The sequence below is a fragment of the Vitis riparia genome, chromosome 8, assembly GCF_004353265.1.
Source record: "Vitis riparia cultivar Riparia Gloire de Montpellier isolate 1030 chromosome 8, EGFV_Vit.rip_1.0, whole genome shotgun sequence".
NCBI classification, from domain to species: domain Eukaryota; kingdom Viridiplantae; phylum Streptophyta; class Magnoliopsida; order Vitales; family Vitaceae; genus Vitis; species Vitis riparia.
The window spans coordinates 19,744,292-19,762,480 of NC_048438.1; the positions used below are offsets into that span (position 1 = coordinate 19,744,292).

General features: G+C 31.0%; 1 protein-coding gene across 1 annotated transcript; it reads left to right on the forward strand.

Moving 5' to 3' along the window:
* Positions 1 to 254: 254 nt before the first annotated feature.
* Positions 255 to 9,305, forward strand: LOC117920074 (UPF0481 protein At3g47200-like). The gene is made up of 2 exons (XM_034837426.1): positions 255 to 719; positions 7,789 to 9,305. Exons 1-2 carry the CDS (start codon positions 631 to 633, stop codon positions 9,119 to 9,121), a joined length of 1,422 nt encoding a protein of 473 aa, XP_034693317.1. The 5' UTR covers positions 255 to 630; the 3' UTR covers positions 9,122 to 9,305.
* The last annotated feature ends 8,884 nt before the right edge of the window (positions 9,306 to 18,189 follow it).

The following is an 18,189-nucleotide window of genomic DNA, read 5'->3' on the forward strand; positions in this document are numbered from 1 at the left end:
TTATCCACTCTAAGCAAGTCAGAGATGAGAATGATGAAATAAAGAAAAAAAAAGGGGGAATGGAGAAGAAAAGTAACAGGCCGGGATTTCTCCGCCTGCCCTTAGGTTTATTTTATTTCACCACATTCCGTTGGGTTTATTTTATTATCCACTTGAGAGATCCTCTTCTTCCTTCCATATATACACACATTCTGGACCTCCCTCACCAACCTCCCAAAGTCAACGCCGGAACCCAGCCTACAGCAGACCTCCATCTCAACACCCAACACGTAAGCACCCACGACCCTCAACTCCACCACATCGACAGCACCCTCCGCACCCATCCTGACCTTCACAGTCTTGCTGCTACCCACGGCCTTCCATACCCACCCCATATGGAACCAGCCTTCACGCCGCGGTAAACACCAATCCTCACATACAACTTCAGATCTCCAAACAATCATACGGTCTTCCACCTCCACCACACCACAGCATCATCACCTCTCAGAGCCCGTAATCACCATTCTGGAACAACGCCCATACAGCTCACCACCACAATCATCACTTCTGAAAGCCCATAGCACCACTGCGCCTCAGCCCACGCAGCACCACTGCGCCTCAGCCCACGCAGCACCACACACCTCTATCTGCATGGAGAACAACGCCATCGCAGCCACCCCTACGCCACCGAGCACTAACAACATCGCAGGCACCACTACGCCGCCGCCGAGCAATAACAAGTACTGCTCCCTCTATCCTCGTACCTTTTGGTTTGTTCGATTGAGTGAGTTTATTTTGTTTGCCATTGCTGTAGTATAGTTTTATTTGCTTCACTTTGCAACCATTGTGGTGGTGAAATTGGTGATGACTTATAAATGCGAGAATTGTACGGGCTTTTAAAAGGGGTAATTTGTAATATTTATCGTAACAAACGTAAAAATGAGAAATCTTTTGCCAAGATTGTCTTGATTCCTATTATATTTTTCCTTCTAAAGTTATAATCTTTGCGACATGGAAGACATCACGTTATTATTATTATTATTTAAAATTACATTATTTTTCACTATTTATAATTAAAAAAAATAAAACCTTTGAGTACAAAAATAAATACTGTTTTGTAACAAATTGAATAGATGATCTTGAATTTATCTTAAAAGCTACTTTATATTAATTAATTTTAAAAATACAAATTAATTTATTTCTATATATTTTGTTCTTTTTACTAAGAAATTGTTTTCAAATTATAAATAAAATAATTAAATTTCAAGATAAAAAATAATTTCTTAAAATTTAAAGTCTATTTAGTAAAATCAATTTAAAATTAGAAAGAAATAAAACATGCTTATTTTAAAGTTTATTTAAAAATGATTTAATATATTAGAAATTCAAACAAAAGTTAAAAAGTCAAAATAAAATAAAACCCATGAACTTTTTTTTTTAGTTTCTGAAAGTTTTCTCTTAGAAGTTGGATCAAGTACCAATCTTGAGGCTTTTGCAAGATTGTAGCAAAAAAAATATTTGTAAAATTAGCACATTTGATGAGAAGTGGAATAAAATTTGCTTTTAAACTTATCGACAAAAAATAACTTTCACCATTGTTGAAGGAGATTACAAACCTTGAATTCTCAAATCTCAAAGTCTCGGTTTATACCTTAAAAAAAGACTTATTATTTTGGTCAAAATCTCTTCTTATATTGAGAAATTATCGATAACTTTCCCATAGACTCAAAAATAGAATTTGAGACATTTTTCAACAATCTACACCTTAGCTCAAATTCCCAAGATTCACATAAACTCGAAAGTCTTTCATGTTACTTCACTCTTACATTCCAAAGGGGCCTTCAAATACTACTAACACCAATTAAGTCCAAGCAATGCTTGAACTTAACTTGAGGAATAGACTTAGTAATCATATTTGCGGGATTGTCCATCGTAGGGATTTTTTCACTACAATAGCATCTTATGCAATCATATCTCTAATAAAATGTATTCTAACATCAATTTGTTTGGTCATCTCATGGACCATCTTATTTTTAGTCAAATGTATGACACTTTGTCTATAACAATACACAATAGTCAACTCCTATTGTAAGCCTAAATTGTCGACCAAACCCTTAAGTCAAATAGCTTCTTTCACTGCATTTGTGGTTGCCATGTATTTTACTTCAGTGGTTGACAAAGCAACTATAGATTGCAAAGTTGCTTTCTAGATGATGAATAATATTACCACATAAAGTGAATACATACCTTGTTAGAGATCTTTTTCAATCCGAATCTCCAACATAATCAGAATCAACATAACCAACAATTTCCTCAAAGATGTTAACACTTTTATCATATATTAAGCCAACATATGATTTTCCTCTCAAGTATCAAAGTTTCCATTTCACTACTTGCCAATTGATTTTTCCAAAGCGATCCATATATCTACTCATCACACTAATTGCATGTGAAATATTTGGCATAGTGTAGACCATGACATACATAATACTCCTAACTACACTAGTATAAGGAAAATGTGACACGTACTTTATTTCTTCTTCAATCTGTGGTGATAAAACACTTGAAAGTTTGAAGTAAACTGCTAACGGAGTACTCATTGGTTTTGACCTTTGCATTCCAAAACTTTTTAACACTTTCTCAATGTACCTTTTTTTGTGATAAATACAATTTCCCTGTTTTTCGGTCTTTATGAATCTCCATACCCAATATTTTCTTTGCAGCTCCAAGGTCTTTCATTTCAAACTCTCCTTGAAGTTGATTTTTCAACATGTTAATCTCAGACATATTCTTGCAAGCAATTAACATGTCATCAACATATAATAATAAATAAATGAAAGAGCCATCAAACAATTCCTTGTAATATATAAACACAATTATTATATTCACTCCTATGGTGGTCATTATCAATTATAAAAGTATCAAACCTTTTATACTACTGCCTAGAAGATTGTTTCAAACCATAAAGAGATTTCTTCAACAAACAAACATGGTTTTCCTTTCCCGAAATGATGAATCCCTTGGTTGATGCATATAAATTTGTTCTTCCAACTCACTATGTAAAAAAATAGTCTTGACATCAAGTTGTTCTAACTCTAAATTAAATAAAGCAACCATAGTAAGTAACACCCTAATTGAGCTATTCTTCACAACCGGAGAAAACACTTCATTGAAGTTCACACCTTCCTTTTGTTTGTAGCCCTTTGCAACCAAGCTTGCTTTGAACATAGCATCCTCCACTTTTGGAATTCCTTGATTTCTTTTGAAGAGCCATTTACTACCAACAATATTTTGATTTTTAGATTTTTCAACTAATTGTTAAATGTGGTTTTTTTGAAAAGATTCAATCTCCTCATTCATATCAATAATCCGCTGTTTAGATTCTCTATTAGTAATGACTTCATGATAAGTGTGAGGTTCCTTCCTTTCATGTTCTCTATCAACTAAATGCATTAGCAACCAAATATGCATAAGCATACCTTTGTGGTGGTTTAGTTTTGCTTCTTATTCTATCTTTAGCTAACTAATATTATTGCTTTTGTGGTGCATTTTCTTTATGATGGAGATGTTGTACTACTTTCTCCTTTGGCTTTATTGAAATTATTTTTTCTATGGTTTTTGAAGCTTTAGGCACAAACTTCACATTTTCTATTACATTAAGGTGGTTTTCTATATAAAGTTGCTCATTCCTAAGACTCAACATTGTAGATTCATTAAAAGTTACATTCCTGCTAATAAGAAATTTGGAGAATTTTGAATTTGGCACCATAACCTATACTCTTTCACTTCATCAACATATCCTAAGAAAATGCACTTCCTTACCCCTGGTTCCAACTTACCTTCATTCACATAAGTATAAATAGGACAACAAAAAATTCTTAAATTAGCATAATTAAAAAGGAAACTAGACCATACCTCTTCAAGAGTCCTACTGTTAATAGGAATTGAAGGAGATCTATTCACAAGATAACAAGCTGAGTTTACCACTTTAGTCTAAAATTCCTTTGACAACCCTATATTTGAAAGAATACATCGTGCTTTCTCTAAAAGAGTTTTATTCATCCATTCTGCAACATTATTTTGTTGTGGAGTATGCCTAACTGTGCGATGTCTCACAAGGCCTTCATTATTGCAAAACTCATTGAACTCTTTCCCACACAATTCCATGTCATTATCAATTCTCAAGCACTTGATTTGTTTCCCAATTTGCATCTCAATCATGGTTTTCCATTGCTTGAACTTCCCAAAGACATCATTCTTATATTTCAAGATATATACCTAAACCTTTTTAGAGTAATCATCAAAAGATTGACATATATCTTCCACCATCATGTGATATAACTTGAGAAGACCCCAAATATTTGAATGGATATAATCCAAAGTACCTTTACACTACAAGAAAAATGGGAAACAATGACGTTTTTTAAGCGTCAAGAAAGGTAACAGATGACGCTTCTCTAAAGCGTCCTTTCCGCCTCTGTCATTGTATGTCTTAGGCAACAATGACACTTTCAGGAAGCGTCATCTTTGGCTGAAAAAAGCCCACCAAAATAAAGGTTCTGTTTTGGCTGAAAGATGACTTTACAAAACTCTAAATCTGATCTTCACCGTTCAAATTTAAGATTAATGACTTATGAACCTCTCCTCCAAATTTCAGCTCAATCAGACCATGAACAAAGCGGCATCGGACCTTTGATGAAATCTGGGCATGATGTAAAAAACTGTTGTTTTTCTCTCTTCTCCTCTTTCTCTCTAATGACTGTCCGAAACTCCAAATCCGATCTCCACCGTTAATATTGAAGATACATGAGCCACGAACCTCTCCTTCAAATTTCAACTCGATCGGACCACGGACGAAGCGGGATCGGACATTTGATGAAATCTGGGCATGATGAGAAAAACCTACGTTTTTCTCTCTTCTTCTCTTTCTTTATAATGACTTTCCGAAACTCCAAATCCGATCTTTACCGTTCAGATTGAAGATAAATGAGTCACGAAACTCTCCTCCAAATTTCAGCTCAATCGGACCACAGACGAAGTGGGATCGGACCTTTGATGAAATCTGGATGAGAAAAACTTGCGTTTTTCTCTCTTCTCTTCTTTCTCACTAAAAACGGTGGCTCTCTCCCTTCTTTCTTGTCTTCCAAAAGTTAGGGTTTTCAATGGAGACTTTATAACAAATTCTAAAATACCATGCATGTCCTTTTTCAATAAATTAAAAATAGTATTCTTTATTTCATCTTTCAATAATAATTTTTATATATTGAACTCATAATGAATTTATATTGTTTAATTATTTGATATTTTAGTTTGATGTTGGTTTAATTTGAATATTGATATTTAAAAAAAAAAACTAATTTAATAGAATGAGCTTAATAGATTGTATTGATACAAACTATAAAAAAATTAATATAAAATAATAAAAAAATAATTTATTAGGATTTTATTTTATTTATATCCAATTTTTTTAAAAAAACCTTAATGTAGCAACTTTATGTCATTAATATTAATGTCAATTTACCATAATTAATTTATAGAATAAAATTCTAATATCAAAATTTGTATAAGTTAACTTAAAAACAAAAATTTTAAAAGTCAATACAACTATGACACTTATTAGGAGCGTCATTACATACCCATCAAATAATGATGTTTATAATAAGTATCAAGGTAAATAATAAAATTATGATGCTTCTTATAAGCGTCATTATATACACAGTTATAAGGAAAAAGATGACATCAAATAATGACACTTATAATAAGTATCAAGATAAATAATACAACTATGACACTTCTTATAAGCGTCATTGTATACCCTCAATAATGACGCTTTTAGAAAGCGTCATAAAATAAAGCGTCATTAATTTCAATTTTTGTAGTAGTGTTAGTTCTATAAATACTTGTACCGAATTTCACCTTCCATTGTTTCCCAAACATGCGATGCTTACAAAAATCTAGTTATCACATTTTCTGTGCATCAACCAAACCTCATTTACTCAAAATTGCCAACCCTCTCTCACTCATATGCCCAATCCGCATATGCCACAATCTAGTAGTCTCTATAATTGATTCTAAGGTTGAAACAGCAATTGCACCTATAACCGTGCTACCCTACAATATATAAAGACCATTAATTTTCTTTCATTTCATCACAACAAAAGCGCTCTTTGAAATCCTCAAAACTCTATCTCCAGCTTTATATGTCCATCCATTGAAGTCAAGTGTCCCTAAAGAAATCAAATTTTTCTTCAACTCTAGAACATGTCTTACACCAATTAATGTCCTTACGATATCATCATGCATCTTAATTCGAATTATGCTTATCCCAATAACCTTACAGGCTACATCGTTTCCCATATTACCCATTTTCCACCATCTATAAGTTGATAGGTACTGAACCAATTCCTATTGGGAGAAATATGATAGGAACACCCTGAATCAATAATCCACTCATCACTTGAGTTATTAACAATAACTAAAAGAATATCTGCAGTATTTAAATTTTCTTTTGTAACTGTTGCATCACTAAAATTAGAAATTTTTCTCTTTTTTTTTTTTTCTTTACGATCTAGACAATTTTTCGCATAGTACCCTTCTTTCGTGCACTTGAAACATTTGTTATGTTCTCTAGACTTTGATTTAAATCACCTTTTCTACCATTATTTTTCTTTCTTGTTCTCCCTCTAGCCACTAAACTTTCACCTGAGTCATCTTCTTTATTCTCAAGCACTCTTTTTTTCAACTCCTTTGAGTTCAAGTTTGCTCCAACATCCTCTATGAAGAGAGTGTCTCTACCATACATCGTGGCATCTACAAAGTGCTCATGATAATTAGATAGGGAACACATCAAAATTATGGTTTAGTTTTCATCATCAATTCTAACATCAATATTCCTCAAATCCATGATGATTTTATTAAATTCATCAAGGTGGTCTTTAATGGGCGTATCTTATTTTATCTAGAAAGTGAACAACCATTTTTTTTTAAATGCAAACGATTTGTAAGATACTTTGTCATATACAAACTTTCTAACTTCAACCATAACTTGTCAACCATTTCTTCTTCTACAACTTCATGAAGCACCTCATTATCCCAAGCATAATAGAATAATACTATGTGTTTTCTCCATAAGTTCATCATTATCTTCATCAAACATCGATCTTGATAGAGTCTCTCTACCTTTCAGTCCTTTGGACAACCCCTGTTAAACCAATAAGGCAGGTATCTTAACGTACCACAAACCAAAATCATTTTTTCCATCAAAATTCTTAACCTTAAACTTTATCTCAAATTCCAAAGTTCCAATTTATACAATAAAAAAAAAAAAAATCACTATTTTGGTCAAAGTCTCTTTCTGGTTTTTTTTTTTTTTTTCTAATTACAAAGGAAGATTCCATTCAAGAAACTAAATATATAATTATCAAATATGTTTTTTCCTAAAAAAGAAAATCCCATAATAGAATATTTCTTATAATAATATGAAACTCACTTACAAGAATATCTTCTACTAGTAAACTACCAATAACTTTTCAAGTGACTCAAAAATAAAATTTGAGACACTTTCCAACATATCCTATTGAACAAGATGAGTTCAATTAGAAAATTATATTGCAATAATTCATTTAAAGTGATAGATAATATGAAAGTGTGTAAGTTTGAGTTTAACAAAAATGCATTTGAAATAATGAGATACGATTAAAGGGTTTGAATGCTTTGGGGGATGGCGTGTTTTCATGTGGCTGTATATTAATTGACTAGTTAGAATTGAGTCTTTTTTTGGTTTGGTAACCGGTAACAATTTATTCGCAGCGCTACAAAAGGCGAAAGTTCAAATGATGAGCATCTAATTGATATTGATACTGAAGTTTGGAATGATGCCGATAAAGCGTCAAATGCAAGAGAAAGGACTCCAAGTATACCAAAGATTCCGACCGCTTTGAGAAATAGTCAAAATCAAAAGTTGCCTCAGTGGTTTAAACCAAGCGTGATTTCAATTGGTCCCTATTACTATGATAACAGGGATTGCCGGGAAGCACAAAAGCTCAAGTCTGGGCATGCTAAGAAGTTCATTGAGGAAAGTCAGCAGGAGAAAGATGTTTTGTACCTCAAAATTAAGAAAAAGACACCGGAACTGAGGAAGTGCTATGATAATAAGGCAATATGTGAAATGACCGACCAGACACTGGCGACGATTTTCTTGCTGGACGGGTGTTTTTTACTACATTTCATCAACTACAGCAGCAAGAAGGATGGGTCCGATATTTTGGGTTTTACAAATCATGAAATGGCTCATATAAAAGAGGACTTGTTCTTGCTGGAGAACCAACTTCCCTATAAAGTCCTCAAGCTGCTGTTCAAGGACGCAAAAAATTCAAGACCGTCGATGGAAGAAAAGATAAAAGATTTCGTTGCATCTCATGTCCCCTCCCCTCGAGGAATACGGCTAAAAGAAGTGAATCCTAAACCCTGCCATCTGCTCCACTATTTGCAAGGCGTCATTTTAGGCAAACCGGTAACAATTAGCCCAACACAAAAACAGAACGAAGAAGACGATGGACGTGGGAGAGGGAGACCCGAATGGCACTCATGTGAAAACGTCCAGGAGCTTAGGAAAGTGGACATCCATTTTAAGCCCAGTCCCACAAGTTATTTGACAGATATTTCTTTCGAGCCTCTCTTTGGCACCACCGGATGCCTCAAGCTTCCTACCATTTCCATGAACGCCTCCACTATGATAATTTTCTTAAACTTGGTAGCCTTCGAATCCTCAGATACCACTAACAACCTTGGTGTAATCTCTTACCTATGCTTCCTGAATTCACTCATTGCTCGTTGGGACGACGTGAAGGAGCTTCAGGCAGCCGGAATACTCCGAAACTTTTTTGGCGAACAAAGAGACGTGGCCCAATTTTTCAACAACGTATGCAGCAAATTGGTACCAAATCCTTCTGCTTATGAAGATGTAAAACTACAGATTCAAAGTCATGTTGACAGGCACCACAATTGCAGATTGCGCAAATGGCATGTTCAGTGCAAGCAAAAATACTTCAGTAGCCCCTGGAGTTTGATGGCTTTGACTGCTGCAGTTATAGGACTATCGCTTACTGCCATTCAGACTTTCACATCAGTCTTCCCCCTGTAGTCCACAACTGATGAGGTACCCTCTTACTCCCAACTCCCACTCTTGTCTTGTCTACATACTTGCACTACTCATGCAAAGGGACTATCGATCTGAAGAGCTGGATCTGACAGGCGTCATCTCCTGCACTACTCATATAGATACATTTTCAGTCTATCATGCCTAGCTACTTATTTAATTTGGAGTATTTTACGGGAAAATTGTGCTTGAGGCCCTGATGGGCCTGAAAATTTATATTTTTGTGTGGGGGTTTGTTAAAAGAATGCATCTTATTATGGAAGAAAAACCTGGTGTATTTAACATTATCCAATTTTGTGTGTGCCATTGGTACGAATAATTTGTAATTTACGCTACAACCGGGTGTATTTAACATTATCTAATTTTGTGTGTTCCATTGGTACGAAATAATTTGTAATTTATGCTTGATGATTTTAAGAAGTATTTTTAATCTATATTTTTTTTTATATATAAAAATTAGATATTTGATAAATTTAAAAAACACTTTCAAAAATCTAAACAATAATAGAAAAAAAATCACTTATAGTGGTTTTTGAAAAAACATTTATGAGTGATTCTCTTAAAAACATTTTTAGAAAAAATATTTCTATTGAAAACATTTGAATAAAAACGCTTTCAAAAATATATAATTACAATATTTGAAATGTATTTGATAATGATTTTAGAAAATTTCTAATTTTTTATCTTTCAAATATTACAAAGGTTAAAAATACTTCTTAAAATTACTATTAAATGCATTTTTAGAACTTATTCTACAATAATTTTATGAAAGACTTAATATTTTTAAAACTTTAAATTTTTTATCATTCAAGTATTAGAAATATTAAAAACGCTCTCTAAAATCACTCCGGACTTTACTCTACTTCATTCGAGAGATTACAAAATACATATTTAGGTGGTGTTTGTTTTTTTGGCTTTTTGGTGAAAACCATTTAGTTTTAGAATTTAGGTTGTTTGTTTTTTTACTTTTTCATGACTTATTATAAACTTTTTACTAAATAGAAAAAACCAAAATATATGGTTTTTTCTAAATAGAAAAAATAACACAATGGTTTTTTTTACTTTTTAATACTTAATAGAAATAAAATACTACAAAAACAAATAACCTAATATTTAATACTATTAAGTATTAAGGTTCTATTTAGAATTAAGTAAAAAAACAAACACCACCTTAGCCTTTAATGTTGTTCTCCTGGTTTCCTTTTTTACATGCATTCTTTCAATTCACAATTGTTGATATATCATAAAAAGCATAAAGAAAATTTCCTTGCCTCTTCCGTTCCACCAACCTAGACTCTTCCGTTCTATATGTTATACTCTCTAGTTCTACTTCACGCTTCAGTTATGTGAAGTAGGCTGTTGTAACACAAGAAATTTTGGGATAGGGTTTGATATGATCATTTTTCTTCATCATATCCACCCACCATTTATCACATGCATAAGTAATGAATAAAAAAAAAATGATAACAAGGCACTTCTTGCATGGTTGTATTCCATCAGATGCATATATCCAAATTTTTAGAGTTTGCTCAGTGGTGTTATTTAAAAAGAGTTTTTTTTTTTAACAATTATTTTTAATAGTTTATAAAATTATTTAACAGTTACTCTTTAAACTAGTTTTTAAAAATAAAATGAAAATAAAGAAAAGTTTTCACAACTCAAATAAAAGTGATTTTCACTTGTTTTTTAAAATAAAATAATAATTTTTAAAAAAATCATAAAAAAAAAAAAAACAAATGAAATAGAATATGATGTATTTCTTCTTTTATTCTTTCTTCGTTAATCGATATGAAAATCTTTAAATATGATCACTTTTTCAATAATGCACACCTTTTGGAATTTATTTTAAATTCTTTAAAAAAAATTATTGGACAAATAAATTCTAAATTAATATCATTCCAAACATAAAATTCACCCATTTTTAATAATAATTTAAAACTCAATTCATATTGAGAAAATAAATGCTAAGCTTAAATAAGAAAAACACCCAAGAGGCGGGTGAATTGGATTTTTCAAAAAAACTTTTTCCACACAACAATTACAAGCACAATATAAGCAAAAATAAGAAGATAGAATTAGAGAATTCAAACTCGAGTTTTATAGTGGTTCGACACTTTCATGCCTATGTCCATTCTCCTTAATCTCCTAACCGAGTGAGGGTTCCACTAGCTTGAAGTTTCAACCAAGTTTCCAATCTTTTACACTTGGATTCCGACTCCAATGGGCGCTTACATGATTTCTTCAAGATTCAAATCTCTCGAAAGCATTAATACTCAAGATTTACAAGAAAGAAAACCTCAACCTAACTCAAGGATAGCTCAATTACAAATCAAAGCTAGGATGACTCACAAAAGTACACTAAAAGATATGCAAGTGAGAATTTAATGCACTAAGAAAGAAATGAGAAAGTTTAGGCCAAGAACAGGTAGGTAGACAATTGATTACAAGTGTTCTCTTTTTAATAAATAAAATAGAGCTCTCAATTTATAGGTTTTTAAGCTCAGAAGCTAAAAACAGCAAAAGGTAACCTCGATCGGTCGAGCTGGGGGTCGATCGGATCACTAGCCGTTGGAGCATTTAATACTTTGACAGGTTACCGTTGCCTCGACCGGACATCGATCAGACCTCGACCAAGAAGAGGAAGCTACTGGGAGAGAGAGAAGATTTTGGGCATCCTTCGACTGGACCTCGATCGGATAAGGGCAACCGATCGACCGGTTCCCCAACCGGTTGAGTCGGTTGGCCATAGCCTCGATCAGTTGAGCCTTTTGGTCCTGAAAACCAATCTTTTTCAATTTTTTTTCTTTTCTAACACTTAGACAAGGTCTTTAGGTGAATTAATATGTCAATTTTAGGTCATTTTGCCTAAGGTATGTTTGATAAAACTCGGGATTTAATGAAAATGAAAGTTTAAAGGATAAACCGAGTTTTCAAAGATGCATGGAATGGTATGAATAACTTTAGTACACCCATGCATTCATCTTACATTCGTTTCCTATGATCACAAGTCTTCCAAAAGTCTTGATCTTGTATTCATTTGGTCATTTGATGAATTTTCAAGTTTATACTTGATATTCTTAACCATTAAACAAATTAGTCACTTAATCATGATTTGTTATCATCAAAACCTGATTAGGGAAACCCTTGGGTTAACACATATAATCCCAAAATCATCTTGTTGGTGATAAAACATAAGTGGCTTGTTTTGGAAGTGTTTTTAATGGTTTTAAAAAATAATTTTTAAAAACAACTTTTAACAATAGTTTTAGGTGTTTTTAGAAATAAAATTATGTATAGGAATTGAATTCTAAAAACCAATTTTTTGTTCTTTTTTTTAAAAAAAAAACATATTTGGTTGAATGAATAAAAAATATAAAAAGTTTTTTTTCTTTGATCAACTTAATTTTGTAAATATAAATAATTTTTAATTAAAAAATTATATTCATTTCTAAAATATTTCATAATTTTAAAATTAAAAATTTTATCCATTTTTAATTATAATTTTTTTCTTCTTATTTTTAACCTTTTTCACAACCCATCCCTCACCTCCAATTTTTTCCCATTCAAGCGCTTCTTCTTCTGTCTTCTATCTTTCTCATGATATCTCTCTCCATCTCTCTCTCTTTTCATCACCTTTTGCTTCCCCCACTCTGCTTCTTCTATCTCCCTTAATCCGTCTCACTCCCTCTCTTTCCCACATATTTTCTCATCTAAAAATTGTTTAGAGTACTCATACCCATCTTCATCGCCTAAAGTCTAGATGGTTGTGCCGTCATCATCTTCTGTGACCACCATTGCCGTTGATTTATTCTCTCTTGTTAGAGAAAGAAAAGCCCATCTCTAGAGGGTTTGAATTTAAATGGGTTTGGGGTTTGGTTGGATTTGTTATATAATGCATCCTTAAGGGTTTGAGGGTTTTGTTCACTTTGTGTTTAGTAACTAATTTTAAAAAATAGATTTTAAAAAGTGTGGTTAAAAATCATTGTTTGTTCTTTGATGTTTTACAAAAAGTGTGATGAGAAACTTAAAGTATTTTCAAACTATTCTTAATATTTTTAAATATATTTTTAAAATATTTTTTTATACCTAAAATTTTATTTTTAATTATTTTACATGTTTATATAATTATTTTTTAGAATAATCTTCAAAAAATAAATGAAAACAATCGAAAATAACTAAATGATGTTTCTTAAAAATATTTCATTTTATGTTTTTAATGATAAAAAATAGAAAATAATATTTTAATTATCAAATGAATTTTTTAATTTTTTGTTTCGAAGAACAAAAAAAACTATTCTTGAAAACAATTGCTAAACAAACCTTAAATGTGTTATATATATATATATATATATATATATATATATATATATATCATTTTTTGGTCTCATAAATATAAAACAATTTTTGGAAACACTTTCCAAATATGCCTAAAATCTCGATTTTGATTTCATGGGAATAATTAATTAATTTTTGTTAGCCTTTAATTGATATCTAAATTATGAACTCTTAGAAAAATTATAGTAAATTAATTCTATTAACTTTAATGATCCAAAAACCTATGGTCTGTTGGAATTTTAATTCCTTGCAAAAATTTAAAAGAAAATAAATTATATGGAGGCTTAAGTCTTTGTTTGGTTTTGAAAAAATACTAAGGAGAAGAAAAATTATTAAGAATATATTTTCAACAAGCTTATTTAATAATTATTTAAAAACTAATTTCTATCTTCTAAAACATAAATTTTATATATAAAATACATTTATAAAAGCATTAACTAACTAACTTTAAAAGCTAATGATAATTTAGTGCATTTCAAATTAACACATAACTACAATTTTCCTTTTTTTTTTTATTAATTGTTTGTTTTTTCTTTTTTTCTTGTTCCCCAAATCTAAAAGAGATTTTTAAATTATATTTAAGAAAATTGTTTCTCCTCACATTTGTGAGGATGACCTTTTTCCTTTTTTAATTCCTTGTTGTAAGTAAAAAAAAGTAAATAATGATAATTTTGTTTTATTAATTGCTTATTGCAAATAAATGAAAGAAAAAGATCATTCCACTCATTTCCTTTGTTTTCTTGCAACAAGGAGTTAGTAAAACAAGGATAGATCTCACAAAAAACCTAAGGAGAAACGGTTTCCTCACACGTCTAATGAAACCCTTTTGCACTCCCAAATATACAAAAATGTCCAAGAACCCTTTTGCTTTCCGGAGGATACAGAATTTGAGTTACATAAATTGATACAAATTTTATCCCAAAGTACATTTTTGTCCGTTAGGCTTAGTCCCACAAGGAAAGTGTCAGGCAGTGATGGAAAATGTCAGGATGCATGTGCAATTGTTGTCCTCCAGTAATTGGGATTTCACAACGTGCCGTTAGGTTTATTTTATTATCCGCTCTCTGCAAAGGCCCCACCGATTCAAAGAGGGGAGAACTTGTTTTGAATCAACACAAAAATTAATATTTAGTCCATATATAACTTTCATGATGAACGAAAATGATATAAAAAGTTAAAAAATCAACATATCCTTTGTGATGTCCCACATTGGATAGGAGAAAATGTTCCTGACGCTATATATGTAGAGGCTCCTCTTAATTAAGTAGACGCGTTTTAAAGCCGTGAAGGCTCTCTTGGACCTAAAGCGGACAATATCTACATGGTTGGGTGCGGGTCGTTACAAATGGTATCAGAGCCGATCCTCGACCCCGGTGTGGGGGTTTGTTTGGCTCCGTAAGGGGGCGCTATATATGTAGAGGTTCCTCTTAACCAAGTAGACGCATTTTAAAGCCGTGAAGGCCCTCTTGGACCTAAAGCGGACAATATCTATATGGTTGGGTGCGGGTCGTTACATCCTTTATATATCTATATATTATCTTTTAAGAATATAAAATAGTGATCAACTAAAATATCCAATGATCTTTCACATAAATTTTTTTTTTGTCTTTATTGCATTACTATTCATGCAATCATAATAATTTTATTTTAACAATTTAAATTTTTCATTGTTTTTTATTTTTTTTATAAATAATTGAAAATCAACATTATTTTCTATTTTAAATTATAACTAAAGAAGAATTATGTTCAAAAACTATTTTAAAGGGGAGGCTGACTGGGCGCACCACCACTACGCCACCCACGAATAACAAGTACTACTCCTTCTATCCTCATTGCTTTTAAATGGTTCTAATTAACATCCTGATAATTTTATTTTGTACAAAATTTACTTTTTAGAAAAATTTACTTTCTCGAATAATTTTAGATAAAAAAATTTAGGTGAGTATATTTAATAATTTTCTATAAGGATTTTAATTAACAAAATTTTAAACCAAGGATGATGTGATATATTAACACTAAATCTCAGGTGCTAATCAAATTAACCATTCTAGTATGTTCTCTTCCTTTCCCTAATTCCTTGTTTTTTTTTAGTAAATTACATCACGGGTGCATTATGCTTAGTGCCTCACATTATGAACCATTTGGAATTTTAAACCTTAGTTTGACTTAGAATATTTTTTTTTTGTTAGTCCACGAGGAAAATGTCAGGCATTTGTCATCAAATGCAATTATTGTCCTTTGAAAAAAATGACAGGATGCATGTGGATTTATTGTTCTTTCCATCAAAGTGGCCGAGGGTCTTCATTGTTGTTATTCAGTTTTTCAAGACTTTTGGTACGCATGGCCCTACAAGGAGAGTACAAGTTTTTAATGCTGTCATCTTTAGGCTTATCGGAAGGATTAGTAAACAATGATATTAAAAGTTCTCGCATAGGCTAAGCTAAAATTAGTGATGATAAAGTTTTACACGAGTCATCACATGACACGAATTCAATGCGTATTTTTGTGAATTTGAGTTGAGAATCAATAGGTTGAGGTCAAAATCTGTGTCTATGTATATCCTATTTAATAAATAAATAATTTTTTTATTAACTTGATGAATAAGTAAGATAAAATAAAAAATTTATTTAAAGAATATACAAAAATGTGAAATTTAAAAAAATTCAAAAATATGAAATTCAATACGACAAAAAATGAAACCTCATTTGCACTTTTAACTTTATATATTTATCATTTTCTTTTTAATTTTATCTAATTTATATGTCATATAATTTTATTATTTTTTAAAATTATTAATTTATTGACAAATAAAAAAGGGATTTATTATTATTTTTATAAATTTATCTTTTTTTTAAGTAATACTAGTGTGGACCCCGCATTTTGCTCGATGCGTTCCCACTCGATGACGAAACTAGTTTTTTATTTTATTTGATGAAAATTTGATTTTTAGAAAAAGATTTGGAGTCGCCACTTATTTTTGTTTTATTTTTTTAAGGGAAAAATCAAATAAGAAAGAAAACCCTAAGTGTGACTCATGAAGGAAAAAAACGGGTCTATGAAAAACCAAGTTTAGGTCCAGGGGTTAGATTACTTATTGGGAAGGTACGGTGGTAAGCCGTAGCACCCCTCTAAGCCCGCATACGTACGACCTCTACTAAACGAATTGAGGAAATTGTGACAATTAATTAATTAATTATGGATACCAAGAAAAATAATCAATATACAAGTCATGGTGATAATTAATATGCACAAAAACAATGATGAAATATAATTACAAAAATACACACAATAAATAATAAGAGAATTATGTAAAATGATTTATTGAATTAAATAAATAAAATATATTAAAAAAAAGTTTTAAAGAAATTTCAAATGATTTTATTAAAAATGATTTTGAATTAATGATTTTTATTTATTTACTTAAAAAAAACAATTTATTTTTTTTAATTTCAGTTGTATTTAATTTTTTTAAAAAACTATTTATATTTATTGTATCAAAAGAATTCATTATAAAATTTTAATTTGGGGACAAAAATTATTTTTTTACTTGCTATTACTAGAAAATAATAATTTTTTATAATTTTATTTATAAAAGTATTTAAATTCATTTTTATTTAAAAGAGTGATTTTTATTTAAAATGACGTAACTTTATTTACGTGTTTGGAAGTGACCAGATGTGGGTAGCAGCAAGACGGTGATGATCAGGATGGGTGTGGAGGATGCTATAGAGGTGATGGAGATGATGGAGTTGAGGGTTGTGGGTGCGTACGTGTTTGGGTGTTGAGAAGGAGCCGCCTGCTGGTGTGGGCTGGGTTCCGGTGCTGCGTTTGGTAGCTTGGCGAGGGAGGTCCAGAATGTGTGTACACTGTATAAAGCTGGAAGGAATTGAAGATGATCTCTCGTTGAAGTGGTGGGGGCCCTTGCAGAGAGTGCACGAAAAAAGAAAAGGAGAAAAGCCTTGTGGTGAAATACCCCTTACTTTTCTTCATTTCTTCTCCTGCATTACCTTTCTTTTTTTCTTTTTTTTTTTGGCTCTCTCTTTATTTGATGCTTTCACTTCTCTGACTGGCACAGGGTGTTGGATAAGAAAATGTGTGGTGATGGAGTGGCTTTACTTTTCTTCCATGGGGACCACCGTAGACATCAATTTTTCCATTTTCTTTTTTTCTTTTCTTCAATTAATTAAATTATCAAGGAATTCTACAAAATTTGGGGTTCAAAAGCGAGGAATCACGTAAATTTAACACGTCAACATGAAAGGTTATAAAATAAATAATTAATTAAAAAAATGAATAATCCCTGCACGTCTAAAAAAAAAAACAAATCTTAGAGAATTAAAATGAATATTTTTTTATTAATAAAATTTTTTAATTAATGAGAAAAGTTATCAAAATCAATAAATCAAAATCTTTTAATTAAGGAACTATAAATCTTAAAAATTTTAAATTTAATTCTTTAATTTCATTTATAAACAATAAGATTCCATTTAATGAACGAGATAAAATAACTTTACTTGAGAAAAAAGATTTTATAAATAAAAAAAAATTCATAATTTTTTTAATTAATTTAAGAATCTCAAAAGTATTACATATATTTTCGTGGTTATTACAAAATTTCCTTATAAATCTAAAAAATCTTTAAATAAATAAACCATTAAAATTTATGTTTTTATTTTATTAATCCTATATAATGTCCATATATTTATAGAGGTATTTTT